Source organism: Lupinus angustifolius, chromosome LG02 (assembly GCF_001865875.1).
Source record: "Lupinus angustifolius cultivar Tanjil chromosome LG02, LupAngTanjil_v1.0, whole genome shotgun sequence".
In the NCBI taxonomy this organism is placed as follows: Eukaryota; Viridiplantae; Streptophyta; class Magnoliopsida; order Fabales; family Fabaceae; genus Lupinus; species Lupinus angustifolius.
Window position 1 is genome coordinate 1138816 of NC_032010.1, and position 20508 is coordinate 1159323.

Consider the following 20508-nt stretch of genomic DNA (forward strand, 5'->3'; position numbering starts at 1 on the left):
CGTTTCGACAGACACTTCGTGTCTGCCGACCGACATTTTTATTTTATGATATTAAGTATTAAATTTGTATTTTTTATTTTAGAGAATTAAAATGTTTTTATTGGATCTACTCCGTGTAATAATTTTTGTATTTGTTATAATATCCAACTTAAAGTGATATGTATTAATTATAGTTATCTAAGATTATATGATTTTACTTTAGAAATAAAAAATATTAAGAGCAAAATTGGAAAATAGAATGATGGTGATAGTTATTTATTTCAAGTTTTGGCTTTATATATAGTACAGAAGTATAGATATATAAATTGAGTCGGCTCATAAATCTAACGAGTAGAACTGTATATAGCTTAAGTTCGACTCGTTTATTGAGCGAGCTCAATTTCCAGCCCAAGTTCGATTTGTTTGGTTCATAAATCAAGTTTATCAAACTAAATAACGAATTGAGTTTCGAACGGATACCGCGAGTTGGTTTGGTTGATTGCTAGTTAAGCCATAGTTAAACATGGTAAAGTGCTTACTTTCTTTATTTGTATTTGTATATACTCAAAGCTTGTGTACTTTTATTTATAAATAAAGAAGAAAAAACAATATAAAAAGAAAGAGAAAGAGTAGCTTACGTGGAGAGCGAATTGAAACCGAAGAAAGAGCGAGGTTGTCGCATGTAATGTTTACATTCAAAGGTGCCATATAGTTCGGTTTGAGTTACAGAAAGAAGAAAGAAGAAGAAAGAGGAAATGGGTCCTCTAACACCAACACCATTAATGGATACTATCTATGATCTCATTGAAGAAGCCAAGCTCCGTTTTCTATGGTGGGCACTTTGTATTTTCTCCATTTCCTATTTCTTCACTCGTAAGTTATTCCTTTTTTATTTGCTTTTATTCACATTTGCTATTTTTCTATCTGGGTTTTTGTTCTAGGCTGAAAAGTTTGAATCTTTGATTGATATTTTTCATTTTGCTATCTGGGTTTTTGTTTAAGAGTCAAGGTTACAAATTTTGAATATTTGGTTCATATTTGATATTTTGCTTTGTTTGGTTATGCTTTAAGACTGCAAATTTTGAAGAAAAAAGATTAAGTTGGTGTGTTTTGTTGTTAATGATAGATACAAGTAAATCAATGTGGATGAATATACCCATTTCCATTGTATTTGTGGCTGCTCTGCGAATTCTTTCGAATAAGGTGGAATTCCATTGGAAGGTTCAGCCACCTACAAGAAGGACTTATCTATCTCATTTGGAGAAAAAACAGTTGTCGCCAAACGATGGACGCCTCTCATCCTCACCACCGCGTCCCAAATGGAAGAAGAAGATTGATTCTCCTGTTGTTGAAGCTGCCTTGAACGATTTCATTGATTTGATCTTGAAAGATTTCGTCGTAGATTTGTGGTACTCAGAAATTACTTCAGATAGGGAGTTTCCTGAGCAGATACGCGACTTAGTCATGGATGCTCTTGCTGAAGTGACGGGGAGAGTTAAAGAGATAAACCTTGTTGACTTGATAACTAGGTACTTGATTTCTCTCCCTCCTATATTTGCTTCTAGAAGGAAAGGAATTTGGCGAGTTCTTCATTACCTATTGTCATGATATCTTGTTGCTACGTAGTACAAATACTTCAAAATGGTTTCTGTGTCCTTACTTTTTAAATTCGAGACCAATGATATCCACAATTTGATTCTAAATGGCAAAGTTCTTCCAACACCTATTTTTTCCACTCACAAATCTCGTACCTTGAACATTGCTGAAGGTGAATTGTGTTCCTTGCCACTCTAATCAATAGGTGTTGGTGCCATATCCATTACTTTTATATGCATATATACTTTATCTATATTTCTTTAAGTTATTTTTTTGTACTTGTATCATATCAATGTATCCTTGTCATGTTGTATCCATGTCTTTTATTTATATTGGTGCTCCCTAGCTTGGTTGGTACAAGATACCGAAAAAAGCCACTTATTTGTGTTTTGCTTTTCGTACATTCCAGGGATATAGTTGATTTAATAGGTGATCACATAGACCTTTTCAGAAGAAACCAAGCTGCCATAGGTGTTGATGTTATGTTAACATTATCTTCTGAGGAGAGGGATGAAAGGTTGAAATTCCATCTCTTGAATTCTAAGGAACTTCATCCAGCATTAATATCACCAGAGAGTGAGTACAAGGTGTGAGTGGAGTGTTCGGATATTATCTATGTTTCACTTTCGAGAAGCACGTCTCATACCTTAACTAATGATTACACTTTTTGTAGGTTCTTCAGCAGCTAGTGAGTGGGGTATTAGCTACAGTGCTAAGACAACGAGAAGCTCAATGTCCGGTCATTCGATCTATAGCTCGGGAAATTATAACTTGCTTGGTATTGCAACCTGTTTTGGATTTGGCAAGCCCTGGGTATGTTATTGAATATTTTGTTTCTATATTTCATTTATTTCAAGGCTTTCTTGTTGTGAGGTGTGCCTTAACAGTACATATCTTGTCAATCGTTGATGCTAGTCGATAGCACTTGACTTGAATTCACGGTAAAAGTGTCGTATTATTGATAGGATACTATCTCTGAAACTGTATCAAGACGATACCGAGACAGATGTGAAGAACAATGACAATACAGACTCTCCGATTCCAAGAGACACCTGGGCTTTTTACACTTTCCCTCTCTCCCGATCCCCTAATGCTCTCACTCTCTTCCTGTAACTCATTCATAACTGCTACACCTTTCCACTAATAACTGTCTGTTAGAGACATTTATTCTATTACAGTTAACTAATCTTTATGCCGTGCTTATGCATCTCATAGTTGTTTGCACCCATTATTTCAGATATAAATGAATACTTTTTGAGGTTTTGTTTTTATTATTGGATAAGTCTTGGTACATAATTGAAACCTATGTGAAGATCCAATGTACAATGATCAATGTCCTAATCAGAAGTTCAAAGTCTACCGCATTCTATAACTCAATGGAAATGCTAAGCTGTTAGACTTGTAGTTAATATCTAATAACAAGCTCAAAATATATTGTCGGTTTATCCAAGAAAAAAAGTGTGTAACATGTTCTCTAGTTTAGACAACAACAACAACCAAAACCCTTATCCCACTAGGTGAGGTCGGTTATTCTCTAGTTGAGAAAATTGAAAACATTTTAATTCAGAAACATTGTAAAATGTGGACTTTATTCCTGATTTCTTGAATAAATCTATCATGCTGGTGATCTAATAATGAAAATTTATGATCAGGTATATTAATGAAGTGATTGAGTCTCTTATACTTGTCCTTCATGAGAATGGTTTAAGTTGGATGAGTGGTGGTGATCAGTCGACTACTACAGCAACTGATCAAAATCATGGTCATTCGGTCGATGGCGGGGTTCGACATGATAGTCACACTGGCTCTGCTGATTGGGCACAAATGCTGGAAGCTGCAACTCAGAGAAGAACTGAAGTTCTTATGCCCGAGAATCTTGACAACATGTGGACAAAGGGAAAGAATTACAATAGGAAAAAGGATAAACCACTGAATAGTGTGGGTTCAGAATCTCAACTAAATGTTGGAAGCACTATTAGGTCGGAGTCTTCATTGGATCCTGACATGGAATTATGTTTCGAAACAGCGCGGCACCAAGTGGATGAAGTGAATGATGTCAAGGATGTTGCTGCTGCTAATAAATGTAAAGTTCCTCTCATGAGATCAAACAGTGCTTCTGCCTTAGGATTCCAAACTAATAAAGGAGGATCCACAATGTCAGAGTTCTATACCTCTGAATTTGAGAAGCATGGCGAAGGATTTCGGGGTAAGAGTGGCCAGGGACATTTTGTTCCCAAGCTTCGGTGCCGGGTATGAGTATTGACACTCTCATTTTAATGTAAAACTTACGAAATATATATGTGCAGGAGACTAAGATTATTGACACCCTCATTTCACATTGTTCATTAATCTCTTTAGTTTTATAAAAATAAAAGGATAAACTTTAACCAGGACAAATGGTAAGGTTGTTTGTCTTATGATTGGAAAGTCATGAGTTCAAATCCTGTAAACAACCTCTTCCCTTGCGAGGGTAAGGTTGTGTGCAACTACCTTTCCCAGACCCCACTAGGTGTGAGTCTCGTGCACTGGGCCGCTATTTTTAGAATGGGTTAGAGTTTTGATAAATGAAATATTTCTCTGTGGTCACTTCCTTTCACTTAATTTGATTGTTGTTTATTGTCTATTTACACTTTAGGTAATGGGAGCATATTTTGAGAAACTTAGTTCCAAATCTTTTGCTGTATATTCAATCGCAGTGACTAACGGGCAAGAAAAGACTTGGTTTGTAAAGAGAAGGTATATGGTTTGCTTCTTTCTTTCATTTCTACCAATGGACGTATGAGTTTAAATTGTGGTTGCGATTGCTTTGCGTTTATTACAATTGTAAACAATTACATAAAAATATAGTCCATTAGGCAATTAACATTGCTAGAGTAATGCTACATATATCCACCCTCTCCAGACCCCATTAGATGGGAGTCTAGTGTACTGAGTTGCCGTATTTTACAAAGTTAATTAGAACTGAGTTGACGAAGGTGATAATGTTGAAGGTGTGAAGTTCTAACCATACAGCAAAATACTGTGATCATTGGTTTGTTTTTTATTATTGAATCATTCTCTTTCCTCCATTTCTTAAAACAAACTGATCCTTGATTGAGAATAAATGTGATTGAGTTTCAAAATTGTTTTGTTCCATATTTATTTTTGTGCTTTGACATTACTAAAATTTATTTTGGTGGCATTCAGATACAGGAATTTTGAGAGATTACATCGACATCTAAAAGAAATCCCCAATTACACATTACATTTGCCTCCTAAAAGGATATTTTACTCGAGCACAGAGGATGCCTTTGTGCATCAGCGTTGCATTCAACTTAATAAATATCTTCAGGTATTTTTAGTCGACTCCACCTAGCAGAATTAAGGCTTGATTATTGTTGTTGTTGTTGCCTATAACTGTTTAAAGAAATAGTTTCATTTGTACTTACTTAATAATTATATCATTCGATCAACTGTGCTCTCTTGCTTCAGGATCTCTTGTCAATTGCTAATGTTGCCGAACAACATGAAGTGTGGGACTTTTTGAGTGTGTCCTCAAAGGTGTATATTCGTCCGCTTGGTATTTCTTATCATAACATCAGACTAGTGGTCTTTATATTATTTCTTTTGTTAGAGATGGGAAAATGACAATCTGACATAATATTTTTTCCTGTTTTCCCTTGAAGAGCTATTCTTTTGGGAAATCTTCTTCAATGATGAGGACCCTGGCAGGTATATATGATTTTAACATTTTGGATTGTTCTGTCATTCTTGTAGTTTAAGTGCTCAGGTTATAGATATTCACTGTGAGGTGACCTGCAAGTTAGGATTCGGTTGGTTCTCGTATGAATATGCTTGATGAGTTTGTGGAATTGGACTAGCAATTCTGTTTTCAGAACTTCTGAAATCAATTTCAGTTTGTTGTTCTACCAGTCAGAATCGGGAATACAATTGCAACTTATGGGACTTAAGTCCCACATTAGAAGTATGAGATTCCAAATTCCAGTGTGGGATTTATATGGCCTTTGTGGTGCAGTTCTTCCAAGGCTCATTGTTAATTGGTTTAAAGCACTCCACTGTGTTTCTCGAACCTGTGTTGCATGTGTTTGCCTGGGGATAGTCGGAAGGATAGTTCATAGCCAGACCGTGTAGGCACCAGGGCTGTGGAACATGGCGGAACAAGGCAGCTGGATAAATTTTTATTTTTAGCAACTGATTGAAGTTTTCGGTCGAAGTTGAATGCAGATATTTGCTGTTTTTATCATAGAAAACTCCTCCAATGAATTTATTTACCCATAATTGATAAAGTAGTGTTTTGATTAATGACCTTTCTCTTCAGTTTTCTTTGTAACTGGATGGCTATAATGCTACTATGAGAGAACTGTCTAGAAGAAATTTAATGTCATTTTCTCATATTTGCATCATTCCTTTGTTTTCCAACATACAAAGCATTTATTTTTAACTTATGATTTGCATACTTTTTTTACCTATAGTGTTTCTTGATATTTTTCTCGTGTATTCCAAATATGCAACAACAAAAATGAAGCCTTAGTCCAAATGTAACATTCGATTTTTTTTATATTGGCAGTCAATGTAGATGATGCTGTGGATGATATTGCACGCCAGTTTAAAGGAGTTCCGAATGGTTTAATACGAAAAGCTGGTTGTTCAACATCGCCCACCACTGAAGGTTCTGTTACGTCTAACACTTGGAACTCCGCAGATGAACTGGATAAAAATATTTCCAGGCATATTGCTTCAGAAAGTGTGCTAAGCTCTGATAATGAGCAAGAAGCTCATGTTGGCTATGAGAATATTGATGGAGAAGTAGCAGAAGATAATGGGTGGCATTCCGACAATGAATTGAGCTCGAAGGATTATTCACAACAGGTAGTAAATCATGGTAAAGAGTCTAGTAACTTGGATCAAGATAGAAAACATGATGTGATGATGGAAGCTAAGGTTGGTAAGGATGTTTCAGCTGCAAATTTGACTCTAATACCTGATAATTTGGAGGATCCAGATGGAGTTCCACCCGAGGTCTGTGTAGTCATCTGGATTTTCTTTCTCTTTTGTTGTGCACGTAACACTTTGTTTTTCAGATTGAGATATTTGGCTTGCCATTTCTTATTGGTATGTGCTTAGATTATTCATTAGCTGCAAACAAATGAAAGAAGCCCTGCTCAAAAATATGAACCATGAGGCAAACATGATGATCCATTCTTTGATGAGAACACGTCTTTTTGGGTTTAGAAGATACTCTATTAACCTTCATTAGTCTGACTATTTTTTCAGTGGACCCCACCAAATGTGAGTGTTCCTATTTTGAATTTGGTTGACAACATATTTCAGCTTAAGAAAAGGGGCTGGCTAAGGTACATTACTTTGTTTGGTCTTTCTGTATTTTCAAGTACATGCTATGAAATATTGTTCATATATTGTCTAAAACTTTAATGTTATGCCAATTTAGAGATGCCTCTTCTGGTGTTGTGTTCAATGTTTTTTCGACCTTGCAAGTTATGTAATATATGTAAATGTGATTTTATATGTTAACTGGACTGATTTCTAGACTTTTACCCCACAACTTAAGGCTTTAGAGTGTTGCGCTCCCTGACATGTATGGTGATGATAGTTTTGAGTGTGAACTAGTTTGCTCTTTGTTCCTTGCACACTCTCAAGTCTCAATATGACAATTAAATTAAATCTTGACACAATTATTATTGGTGAACCTATGCTTATTGCTTTGTCATACTTTAAGCCCAAGGGGAATTTTTATGTTCATAGCTTGCCTAAATCGAAATTTTATGACACTGAATGGATGGGGTAGAAATAAAATCCATTATTTGGTGCTTTACTATCTTGACTTGTTTTTCATGTTTTCTCCACCTTGTTCTGCATGGCAATAACCATAAGTCCATAATCAGATTTCAACCCCTTGAAATTTTGTTATACTTCTGAGAAAATTGGATTTGACTTAGTAAAATATTAAATCTCGTGATGTTGTTGATTCCTTTAATAGTTTCCATCAGTTAGAAGTTTCTAATGCTAGTTCATTTCTTTTCAAGCAGAAGACAGGTCTTTTGGATTTCAAAGCAAATACTACAGTTGGTGATGGAAGATGCTATTGATGATTGTCTCTTGCGGGAGATTCATTGGCTCAGAAGAGAGGATACTGTCGCCCAAGGGATTCGGTGGATCCAAGATGTAAGGATTTTGGAGCCAAAAATTTATACTGCCTTTTTTCTTGGACATTGTTTTCTGACTCAAATCATTTTTCCGATGCAAAATTATATCATAGTCCAATTTGGAGAGTAGATCAAATGGAAGCTAGTCCAATTCCTGGAGGAAGGCCAAGAAAAATCATAGGGGAAATGATTAAGAAAGACTTAGAGATCAATGTTTTGTTAATGAACATGATTTATGATAAAGTATTATGACGTCGTTCGATTCATATAAGACTTCACCCTCTGAGACGCTGCTTAAATGACTGTCAATAGTCTTATCGAGTAACCATTTCTCTATCTGGTTGAGCATATAGAGCACTAGATCATTGTTCAAGCTGTTTGTTAATAGATACTTAAGTGGATAAAATTTGTGTCTTACACTCTTATCTAAACACTAAAGAGAAGACATATACAGAATCTTATACCATAGCAAGGGAAAGAAAAAAAAAGGCTCCCTTTAAAATTCCGAGCATTCTGATCTGTCTTGTGAGAAAAAGGTTCCCTTAAAAATCTTAAAGTTAACTCTTCTCCAAGTCAGATGGATGCAAGTCTCACCAATCAAAAGGAAAATTTATAAAATAATTGCCATTGGCTTGTGGTAATGTTTCATGTTATCTACTTGTACTTGCAGATCCTCTGGCCTGGAGGTACCTTTTTTGTAAGATTACGGGCTCCTCAGGTATTAAGTGGTGGCAGCGGAATTGATCAAAAGCTGCAAACATTAAGTGAATCTGGTGGAATTAAGATGGCTAAATCAGGGTCAGGGTCTTTTGAGCAACAGCTTGAGGCTGCAAGAAGAGCAAGTGATGTCAAGAAACTGCTTTTTGGTTAGTTCTATTTTCTGTTGAGTCCTAAGTTGATTTATTTAAGATTGTAATTTTAGTTATAATCTTCTTTCCCTTATATTTAACCTTTATTATAATAAGATGTATTAGAGAATAGTACTAAGAGTTAGTTATTATGTTTGTTAACTCTTGTTGTTTCCTATAACTGGCCTATTGAGGAACTAGATATCAATAATGCTTTCTTAAATGAATTTCTTGATGAGGAAGTATACATGACTTAACCAGTGGGTTTTCGGCACAGTGATAAAACCTTAGTATGCAAGTTACACAAGGCAATCTATGGTCTCAGAAAGGCTCCTAGATAGTGGTTTGAAAGAATAAAAGGGTCTCTTCTCAAAATTGGTTTTCAAGTAAACAAATGTGATAATTCTCTCTTTATTCATACTTGTCTGACCTACAAGATTTATGTGCTAGTATATGTAGATGAAATTATAGTCGTAAGATGTTCCCTTTCTCATGTTAATCAAGTCATCATAGAGCTTAGTTCAACATTTGCTCTTAAACAACTTGGAAAACTAGATTATTTTATTTGTATAGAGGTCAAACATATTTCCGATGGATCTCTGTTTCTATCTCAATCTAAATACATCAGAGATCTCCTAGAAAGAGCTCATATGACCTCAGCCAAACCCATGCTCGGCGGATTATTATGAAGACTACCATGTACAAGTTAATTGTTGGAGTTTTACAATATGTCCTAACGTGACAAGAACATACATAATACATAGCTTACATTGTAAATAATGTCTGACAATTTATTGGTCAGCCTCTTCAAACCCATTGGACTATTGTGAAGATGATTCTTAGGTATCTACCGGATATTGTTTCCTTTGGGTTATCCATTTAATCAACTACTACTACAGCTCCCCTAAATGTACTTGCATTTTGTGATGTTGACTCGGCCTCAGACCTAGATGACAGGAAATCAACTTCTGGTATATATTTATTCCTAGGTCCTAATATTATTACTTGGCGGTCCAAGAAACAACATACAATATCCGGGTCCAGCATAGAGATTGAGTACAAAAGTTTAGCTCTAGCTTCTCAAGAACTGATGTGGATAGAATCTTTACTTAATGAGCTAAAATTTTCATATAGTCCCCACAATATTATAATGTTTTGAAAAGAAGCCTTCCAAGCTTGCATTATTTCTAAAGAACAGCCTTCGAATGTTATGGTAATTTCATGTTATTTATATAATCTTTTGAACCATGTGATAGTTGAAGTACATATCATTCTCATTCTCATAATTTACATCACAAGACTTTAACATATAAAGTCGCCTCCATTTTTGTCAGACGGAGCTCCAGCAGCCTTAGTCAGCTTAATCGGGCAGAAACAGTACAGACGATGTGCCAGCGATATATATTATTTCAGTCAGGTTAAAGTTCTTTCTCATTTCTGGGATGATATATATATGTACAACTGATTCGGACAACTTTACTTTTTATAATGTAAAGTATAAGTATTTGGCATTATACATCGCAAAGTTGCTCGGCAGGCGTCAAGAATGGTTATTCAGGAAACATTTTTGTTCTTTCTTGTGTTTGTTTTAGTTTTGTTTTGTCTATTTTGGCAACTTACTTTTCTTCTTCTAAACTAACAATTACACTTATCTTATTTGATTGTAGTCTTCTATATGTGTGAAGCAACTTGCTTATGCCATCTTTGAACTTCTACTTATATCCATCTTCCCTGAGATGAGGAATGTTGTGATGAGTGTTCATGAGAATATGCATGTTCACCAACCTGTATAGAATCGCCAACCAGTTAGAGTGGCATGCTTATGTTCAAGATCAGATCTTGAGATTGGGAAAACCATGTTTCTTGTATCCTTTTATGTGATTGGTTATGGTTTCTTCTTCTCTTGAGAACTTGGGAAATAGTTTTGTAAACTTAGACATAGATTGTGTACATAAGCAAATCATTTTTGTGGATTCCATTCTAATTTCTCAGGGCATTTACAAATTCTTTATAATATATAGTTAATATTCTTTACTCACTCACCAATGAGCATTGGTATTCTTTATAATAATGATGTTAGAAGAAGTGATCCTTCAACAAATCACATATTGCATTTCCATAATAATGTTCCCATAATCTTATTAAATAATCTTGACAATATTTGACCATTGTAGCTTTTCATTTTAGTCAATACAGTAATAAGCCAAAATATACAAGAAACCAGATAGCTTTTTTGAGGTACATAGATAGCTTTTGATTCTACAAACAGAAATTAATACTGATGCATATAGCATGCCCACATGATTCACACCTTTGCTTCCTTGTATAGTTGATCAATATGGTCCTGTAAATAATAATGGCAAACATTAACTTGAATTTATTCATGTAAAGCACTCCAACAATTTGACTTGAATTCATAGATAGGCATTGCATCTGATGCATAGATGCCAAAACCAATTTACATTTGCTACAGATTGTCAATAAAAGGGTGTTTTCAGGATTTGAATTCATAGTATCGAGACAATCAACTTTACCGTTGTGCCGAGTCAAAACAAGATAAAAGTGTACTATGAACTTTATAGAATGATGGGAGCAATGCAAAATTAATAATTATGAAATATTGATCACGAGTCAAACCTTATAGTACTTGAGCATCTGTGGTCTCTTCAGTTTGAATGTTGGAGTTATTAAATCTCTCTCAATGTCAAAGGGAATTGGTTCCAAATGAACAGCTTTTAGCAGTTCAAATCCTCTAAGCTGAGAGAATTTCTTGAATGTTAGATGTAGCTAGAATGAGCAAAAATATACTATAGAACTAGAAACTAAGGGATTATACATACTTGGTGCTTTAGACCAATGCTATTGAGCTCATCCATAATGTATTTTCTTGCCTTCAGGTTATCACATAAATGCTCATAATCATCAGTCAAATTATGCTCTAGTGCCCAATCCTCAAGAGCCTTTCTTTCAGGGACCACCACAGCCACTAAGAATGACTCAAAACTATTTCCATACACCCAAATCTACATAGAAAAGAAAAATTATTATCCAATGTCACATTAAACAAATTTAGTCATTGATCTACATTGTAATGCTGCTTTGTAAATGAACTTTTGCACGAGGCTCCCACCTAGTGGGGTATAGGGAGGGTGGATGTACATAGACTTACCTTCACAAGCGAATAGACTGTTTTTCAGGATTTGAGCATATGACTTCCGAGTCATTTCTTTTCATTAAAAACTGAATATTGAACAAAAAAATGCAACATATTCTTGATTCTCTATTTTTGCATAAGCATACCGATGTTATAAGAGGGCATTGCAAATACTTGTTTTCAATACTCTCCACAGCTATATATTCTCCTTGAGACAATTTGAAGATATTCTTTTTCCTATCAATGATTTTCATTGCTCCATTTGGTTGCCATTCTCCAATGTCACCTGCAATGATTTCCAAATTGAATATGATTTTGAGGCTATATATGACAACTTCAATAATGTAAATGTACAAAAAATGAAGCAAGTAAAGACAAGACAAAACTAATTAGATAATGTCCACTGTTTGTTCAGTAATGTCTCACATGTTATGTAGCATTTTCTCAAGATTCTAAGAGGTTAGTTAATAATACTAAAGAAGTTCAAAAATGGTATTCTTCATCTATTTAAAGATTGTTTTTTGAATCCATAACAACATGTGGATCTACCTGTATGAAACCAACCATCAACCATAACCTCTTCAGTAAGATCTTGGCGCTTGTGGTACCCAGAGAACAATGTAATTCCTCTCAGGCAAATTTCTCCACGAGCTTCACTCGAAAGTGCATCATATCCCATCTCTGGCACAGATTCAAGCCTGGCCTCAATGGTTGTCATGGGGATTCCAACTGTTCCCATCATAGAAAACACATCACCGATTGCCGTGAAACAACCAGCGCAACTTTCAGTAAGACCTATCACATCAAAATCATAATATGTTAGTTAACTCGACATATCGGGTTTTAAATTGTGGTCCACAATCGCAATCGCAGCTGTTATGTTACAGTTTGGTCCATAATCGCATCACAATCGAGTCCTCAAGAAAACAAAAAATCAGGCTAGAACTATAGGATGGAAATATTTCTCACTAGAGATGACTTCATGTAAATTCAGTTTTAGTTCAAAAAATTTCTATGAAGCTCTTTGTTTAAGAGTCATCATCAAAATGTTTTACACACCCCTAATATTTATAACAGAAGATTCAAACACCATACCATATCCTTGTGATAATGTTGATCCACTAGTGATCCTCAAAAACTCCTCCACATGCCTAGGCAAAGGAGCAGCACCTGATAACAGGATCCGAACTCGTCCTCCTAACGCTTGTTTTGTCTATCAATAGACACAATATTTTAGTCTTGAAACCAAACCATGTGAAAAGCTCATAAGAATAAAGTAGAATACCTTATCAAACACAAGCCTATCAAACAGAGGTGCTGCTTTATGTTGTGGAAGACCCTTCTCCAGATATCTTAACTTGCTGCATTAGGCTTCAGATTAGTTTACACTTGGATAGATAATTCAAAACACTCAAATCTTAGTGCTAAAACATACTAGTTATATGCATAATGAAATAATGTACTCTGAAGTGCTCCTCCAGAAGAAACTTTGCTATTAATACCTTCAGGTGCAAAGCTTGTAGTCAGTAATTAGTGTATAATACTATAATGTAGTTATACAAAAATAAGGTTCAGAAAGTTAATGTTAACAGCATTGTTTTAATATCATAGTCATGCCACAAGAAAAGAGCATAAGAAGAATTCTTGTCATACCAGAACAAATCCGGTCGAAAACTCTAGGAACACCACAGAATATAGTTGGTTTCAGTGTTTGAATATCTTCTATCAAGAACCTGACATCCTGCAAGATTTAATGTGAAAAATTAGAGATGAAGCATTAAGAGAGATCATTTAAGAAGGAACAAAAAACTAATTTCATGAAATGAATCGAAATCTTACGCCTTGCCAGAATCCTATTGAGGAGCCTTTGTGTATGCAATAGGTCTCCATTATCTGGTCATATACATGAGCTAGAGGAAGAAAGGAGAAGTAGACATCATCCTCTCCTGCCTACAAAAGGTAATATTTCTTATCAATACTGTAGCATTATACAAATATGAGAAACTCAACCTTGTCTTCTTAATCCTTGTATTACAAGTAATATTTCTTGGCACAACGGTTATGTTGTTGCTTAGTGACCATGAGGTCACGGATTCAAATCCTGGGAAAAACCTCTCTACTTACAAGGTTAAGACTGTGTCCATCTACCCTTCTCAGACCTCATTAAGTGGGAGTCTCGTGTACTGGGCCACCATTTTTATTAGAAAGGAAAATTTACTAAGTCCTGTCATGCAATTGTTTTAACTACTTGTTTAATGATTGGAAAAAGTTGCAGTGTTGAATCTGCAACCTCAAGGGTATGTACCATTTACAACCAATGAGCATAGCTTTGTTCCACATATCTTATATCCAGACTCTTACTACACATTAATCATAATATCATTGGAGCATTTATTCATCCCATAGGGTTTAACTATTATGTTACTGTTTGAGAATCATTTCAACTTTTATAATCATATCAGTCCAAAGAAAGATGGATGGAACATGAAAGTAATGAAGCTTGAAGGAAAATGGTTATGTTACCACTCTGTCAGTCAACATAAGTATGTGGTCAATAGACAATACTTCAGCCATGAAAGCCTCATTCTTGATTATGACACCTTTGGGTTCTCCAGTAGTTCCACTTGTGTACATTATTGTGCAAATGTCACTCTTCTTCTTTGATGGTAGATCCAAATCCATACTTCCCTAGACAAAGGAAGATAAAGGAAGCTATTAAAGTTATTGTAATATCTAAAGGGCCACCGAGGTTCACCTTTTTGTCATTAAGCAGCAACTCTACCGTTACGTCGAAGTTCACCTTCATGTTATTATTCTAATATCTCGTAATACAAAATCAAAACGATTCATGCTCCTAATTTGAAACATAAATAGGAAAATGAGAACAAGATTTAGCATCTTACCAGCTCGAGAAACTCTTCCCACGAGAAGCAGGACGCGCCATGCTCCTTGGCTTCCTTCTTTTGTGTGGTTGAAACATTTCCAAAGCTCACAATAGCTGCACCATTATTTTAAAGAGATCAGTCACTATTGGAAAAACACTTAAACTATGAGTAACTAAGATCCTTTCAAAAAAACAGTGTAACTAAGATAGCAATACTTGACATACTTTTAAGATTTGAAGAACACTGATCAAGACATGACAATATCTGTAGAAACAAAGTTCATTAGAGACAAAACAATATATAGTGCAGTTCTGTCACAGATAATAAACTAAGTATCTTCAAGAAATTCATTGGATATGTTACTAATTACAATCAAGTGCAAGTACATAACAACCTAAAGAAGGACTTGAAATAAATGTGGCATTTTATCAGCTTCAAAATGTGAAACCAGGTTCATATTATTTTCCTAAATGGCATACAGAAATATCTTCAAATAAATCATGTTAAATACTCCATTTTGAAGTGGTGAAAAAGGTTGTAATCAAAGAAGTGGAACATACTGATGAGATCTTTTTTTCCTGCACAAATGCTATTGAAACTTCAGCATGGTTTATGATAAACTCGACTGCGCTTGGACCTGTTACACATAAACCCGAGTTAATGTTGTTCCCTACCTGACAGAACTAATGTCGAGCAAGCGACGCGCGACAAACTATGCTCTCATTTGTGTCCACAAGCTTTTAATAGGAAATGGTTGAATATTGAGACATATATTAGGTGCAGAAAACACATACCAAGGGTGTCATATAATGGAACATATGTTATTGCACAACTATTGCAAGCCTGCAAATGAAAACATTTGAATCATGTGAAGTAACATTGAAATAATTACAACAACAACAACAGATAAGCATTAATAAGATCGGCTGCATGCATCGAACAACACCATAATACTCTATATTAAAACATCAGCCTTTGTGCTATACCTCCATTGCAATGATCCATTCAGGACAATTAGAGCCATATATGCCACAACAATCACCCTTATGATACAAAAACACAAGTTAGATTACAAATTTCTCATGCAATGGTTAACAATACAAAGTAGCATTGAAGAGCAACAAGTGTTGAAGACTAACAGGATTGAGACCAAGGCTTCTCATAGCAGAACCCATTTGGATTGCAGCATCATAAACCTCTTGATATGTCAGCCATACATAGGGACCCACAACCTGCAAATTCAGATCAAAATAAATGTTAACCATGTTTTCGAGATCGTTTTAAATTGTACTTCGCAACCGCAATTACGATTGTAATATTATAGTATTTTAGTAGTATTCGCGATTGTTGTCACATTGGTCATGTTTTTCCATACTTCGACATAGTAAGGGATGAACTACATACGATACAATTTTCACTCTTTTAAATTCTTATATTATTTCCTCTTATATTATTTCCTCTTGCATTTGAAGTTAAATAGGTATTTATGAAGCAATTTTTTATACTACTTATATGATATATTCTTCCAAATTTCTTAGTACAATTTGAATGACTAAAATCAGGTGCATCATTTTTTACATAAGAAATAGTCACATATATGTTTTCATTAAATTAAACTTTGAATAATTATTTACATTAGAAATTAATTATTGTTAATTTTACTTCACATACATAAATTTCTCCCTCTAATTCATTTTCCGGTTCTGCCCCTAGTCCCAATTAAGTGCATATGACCGCAATCGTTGTATTAATTCATAATCATGTGACTGTAATGCAACCGTATCGAACTATATTAATCGCATTGGATAACATTAACTATAAAAACATTTATTAATCATAAAAATATTTACACTATAATGATCACAATGACTATAATTACATTAACTATAACTGCAATTTAAAACACTAACTATAATTATGAGTATAATAAAAGAATAAAGTATCTTCTGCTATAAGAGTAACAAAAATACATGAAGTTGGTACCTTTGAATCAGTTTTTTGACGCCTACCCAGCATTGGGTTGCTGGGGTTCCTCTTAACAGTGTCCCTATCAAAGGAAACATAAAAAATGCTAACAAATAAGTCCTCAAATCCAAATACTAAACTTCTTTAATATAAATTGTGTTTTTAAATCACGTGAGATTATAAAGTGAAAAATAAACAATCTATCAAACTTCATTTTGATTGACAATGTGTAAAATGAGGTAATGTTATATTGTTGTACTATAAAATATAAATATTAATAAGAGAACAAATATTAAAGTAGTTTGAGGCAAAGGTTTTAAACCTATGTAAGTAAAAAGTGTTGCACCAAAAGAAAAGAAAAGTGACCTGAAAAAGTCCCATGGAGAGTCTAAATGAAGAGGCAATTCCAAAAGACCATGTTTAGCATAAATACATCTATAGACAGGACCTAGTGATGGCTTTCCATCAATTTCTACCCTTCCTTCTTCAACTTTCACAGTATAAATCTCTGCCATATTCAACTATATTCAGGCTTCTGTTTCTGAACTCTGTCTTGCAGGTTCAGATAATGATGATTTTATCAATCACTAGTGGGAATTTATCTGATGCATGTAATAAATAATAATGAGGTAAAAGGGTAGTTAGTTAGAAGTAAATATGAAAGAGAGAAATGCATGTGAACCAAGGAAGTGGTTAAGGATGTTGGTTCAACCAATGCAATAAATTGTAAGATTGGTTTTGTCAGATATGTCTCAACATTTTTTGTACCACTTTTCTTAGTACCTTCTTTGTTTGTTTGTTCTTTTTTGCATGTTTTGAGTAACTCAACCTCCTTCTATATGTATGCATTTATGTTTGCTGTGAAAGTTGGTGAAGCTACCCTTGATATTATTGTCATGCATCCTATTACTCTACATTAAAAGTCATCATATTTTTGGAGAGAAAAAAGAGTTTTATCGTATCTATATGCCGAGAAATTATTACATGGTTCAGGATCGATGATATTAATAAAATCATCATCATTGATAATGTTTAATGAGTTTATTATAAATCAATGATGGATATGCTTATATATCATTAATGGCATCTTTTAATAATTTGTATCTTTTACAAAATAAATTTTATTATAAGAAATTAAAGGAATTGTGCTTTGCAACTTTCAAATCGTGTAAAAAACATAAGAGTTAATGTTTTAAGCACTTAACAATGAAAAGTTTATTTGACACTAAATGTGCTCACAAGTATCTTGTTTAATGATGAGAGGGGGAAATAACAATGAATATTGATAATTTATCAGTTAATATTTGTGGTGCATATCAATTAATACTCCAAATTTACCAGTTAATATTTGTGGTGCATATTAATTTATCAGTTAATATTGAATGCATAGTGTTAAAAGTATAACAATTTGTTTTATAGAGAAATATATTGATTATGTGAGTATAAAGAGATATTCAACCTCACAAAATATAATACTTAAACATTTTTATATATAATAGGATCATACAACACCAATTAAATTTCAACACTTAAACACCCTTAATATGAGGATGGAGTATCTAGAGTAGGAATGGCAACCGGACGGGTCGGGGTCAGGTTTGCACATACCCGAACCCAAAATTCAAAACCCAAACTCAACGGGGTTGAAAATAAAAATATCATCCCCGAACTCGAAAAAAAACCCGAAAATGATAAAGTATTAAGGAAAATATGATATTATTTTCGTGTAATTTTTCTCTAACATTTCTATTTTCTCTTGTATTATTTCATTTCTTTTATGTTTGACGATCAAATAGTGTGCAAAGTAAAATTAGAAATTAAAAACAATTAGCAAATGATAAAAATTTCACTTTTAAATTGAATTATCTTACTTCGGGGCGAGTTCGGGTTAGGGTCTTTGCTATACCAAACCCGAACCCGAACTCAACCACATCGAATTTTCCCCGTTAAATTTGGGTTCGGTTCGGGCGGGTACCCACAGGTTCGGTTTTTATTGTCATCCCTAGGGTGAAGTTTATAAAAACATTATATTAGTTATTAATGTGAGTATACAAGAGTACTCAATCCTTACAAAACGTAAATCATATACACATTTTGTATGACTTGGCGTTTGAGGGTGATCTAGCATCAAGACAAACTTTAATACAATTCTAGAATAATTGAACTTAATTTCACTCTAAAAACTTGTTGAGGGATACTTGTCCAAGATATATAATAAATGATTTATGTCCTACATATTCAATGTATGTAAGACTTTACTATTTAATACACCTTTCAAACTAGACATTTAGACCATGAAATATAAAAGGTTGATAATCATAATTGTAGTTATAAGTTTTAATAAGTTGAAACATCTAATATATATTTTCATTTTTAATACATTGACCACATTTTCTCGTTTTAGAAACTTTTGAGTGAGTTTGGCAAATAATTTATTCAACACAAAAATGCATATGGCCCAAAAAAATTAAAACTTTGATGGGGTTGTGCCCACACTATACATAATCTGGACCAGTCATTGATGGGAATATAAACTACATTATTCATTCTATAACTTTAGTTGTTTTAGACTTTTTTTCTCTTCAAAATTATTGTTACTTTAATTAATAATTCCAGTATTTAGTTAAACGTTCTAATTCTTATCACCATTTAATAATTATACATCATTTTATTTTATTTTTTTACTTCTCTCAATAAATAAATAACGGTGTTTTAATCATAAAAGTCCACTTTAACATAAAATATTTACAAACTTATAACATAAAAAACATTAATATATTTTGTCTCAATTATAAGCAAATTACAAATTACATATTTTTAATATCACATTTAATTGAAACAACTTTCCATATATCATGTTAAATAATAATTGGAATTATTTGAATATTTTTTTTATTAAATCAAAGAATTAATTAATTTTTAAATAATTTTCAATATGTGTGAAATTATTGAAATTTGCTTATAAAAGAGAGAAGGTGATGTATTTTTACTTTTTTATATCTCTAATAGTGGTAGGAATGAGTTGAAAATTGAATCCAATTAATGAAATAATCAATTTCAGATAAGCAAACCACAGAAGAAGAAAAAAAATGCAAGATTTGCTAGTTAAGTTAGATATAGTTTGGTTTGAACAAGAATCGATTAATTAATGTAGTTGGGAATTGGTATAACAACTCGTTCTTAGGTGCAACATATGATGTCATCATATATACAACAACATATGATATATACACATGTTAAAAATATATAGTAGTTTAATACAAGTTTTTATATTCCACTACATGATTGAACAAATCTTATAATTGATACTCCATAGATATGATAGTGTACTATTTTGACCCGACAAATTTATTTATATTTAGACTCGTTCCTGTTTTTGATCTTCATAGATGTCTACTGGGTCTATTATTCAGAGGTCTTTAGATATCAAAAAAATCATAAAATACTTAAAAAATTATAAGCAATTTATGAAATTGTGTATTTATTTCCTTCATCATATATGTTATTTAAAACAATAAGAATGACAAAAAAATATAAAACATAATTCAAAACGCGTACACCACTTTAAATTTCAATTAAATAAAATTTCTTTTACACAAACATAAAAACAAATTTTATATGGATAAATTGTGCTTTCACATTAATATGGACAATTGTATGAGAATAATTTCTTGGATGAGAATAATGGTTCATTTTTCCTTTGGATACACCTTTTTTCAAACTCACATTAATGCCAAACTTTCTTAAGTGGTAATAGTGAACTTTCTTAAGTGGTAATAGTCGATTAATAAATATATTAGGTGGGGGGAAAATTAGGAACTCAATAGTAAATTTAAAACTATAAATTTGAGGGTGTGTAGTTTTTTGCTTCATCAATTAATCATATATTATTGCTAGTATTTTAGCCTGGGTAATGC

At 33.4% G+C, this 20508-nt stretch overlaps 2 protein-coding genes across 6 annotated transcripts; one reads left to right on the plus strand and one right to left on the minus strand.

Annotated features, from left to right (window-relative positions):
• Positions 588-10565, plus strand: LOC109330697. Of its 5 annotated transcripts, XM_019564994.1 has the most exons (16): positions 588-852; positions 1106-1508; positions 1985-2151; positions 2249-2388; positions 2859-2878; positions 3381-3825; positions 4211-4311; positions 4762-4906; positions 5047-5115; positions 5241-5286; positions 6143-6594; positions 6850-6929; positions 7623-7758; positions 8410-8605; positions 9922-10004; positions 10255-10565. In XM_019564994.1, exons 1-16 carry the CDS (start codon positions 735-737, stop codon positions 10378-10380), a joined length of 2727 nt encoding a protein of 908 aa, XP_019420539.1. In that variant the 5' UTR covers positions 588-734; the 3' UTR covers positions 10381-10565. The 5 variants fall into 5 exon arrangements, with proteins under 5 accessions (XP_019420539.1, XP_019420531.1, XP_019420514.1 ...); XM_019564986.1 differs by lacking the exon at positions 2859-2878 and having other exon boundaries at positions 1985-2162; positions 3228-3825; positions 5047-5134; positions 6303-6594; XM_019564969.1 differs by lacking the exon at positions 2859-2878 and having other exon boundaries at positions 1985-2162; positions 3228-3825.
• On the minus strand, positions 10683-17303 carry LOC109330727 (long chain acyl-CoA synthetase 2-like). The gene is made up of 19 exons (XM_019565012.1): positions 16958-17303; positions 16610-16673; positions 15766-15858; positions 15613-15669; positions 15421-15469; positions 15187-15263; positions 14851-14890; positions 14645-14739; positions 14265-14429; positions 13581-13691; positions 13395-13482; positions 13177-13243; positions 13027-13102; positions 12837-12954; positions 12291-12536; positions 11888-12027; positions 11428-11610; positions 11225-11344; positions 10683-10931 (listed from the first exon to the last, which is right to left on the minus strand). Exons 1-19 carry the CDS (start codon positions 17104-17106, stop codon positions 10893-10895), a joined length of 1977 nt encoding a protein of 658 aa, XP_019420557.1. The 5' UTR covers positions 17107-17303; the 3' UTR covers positions 10683-10892.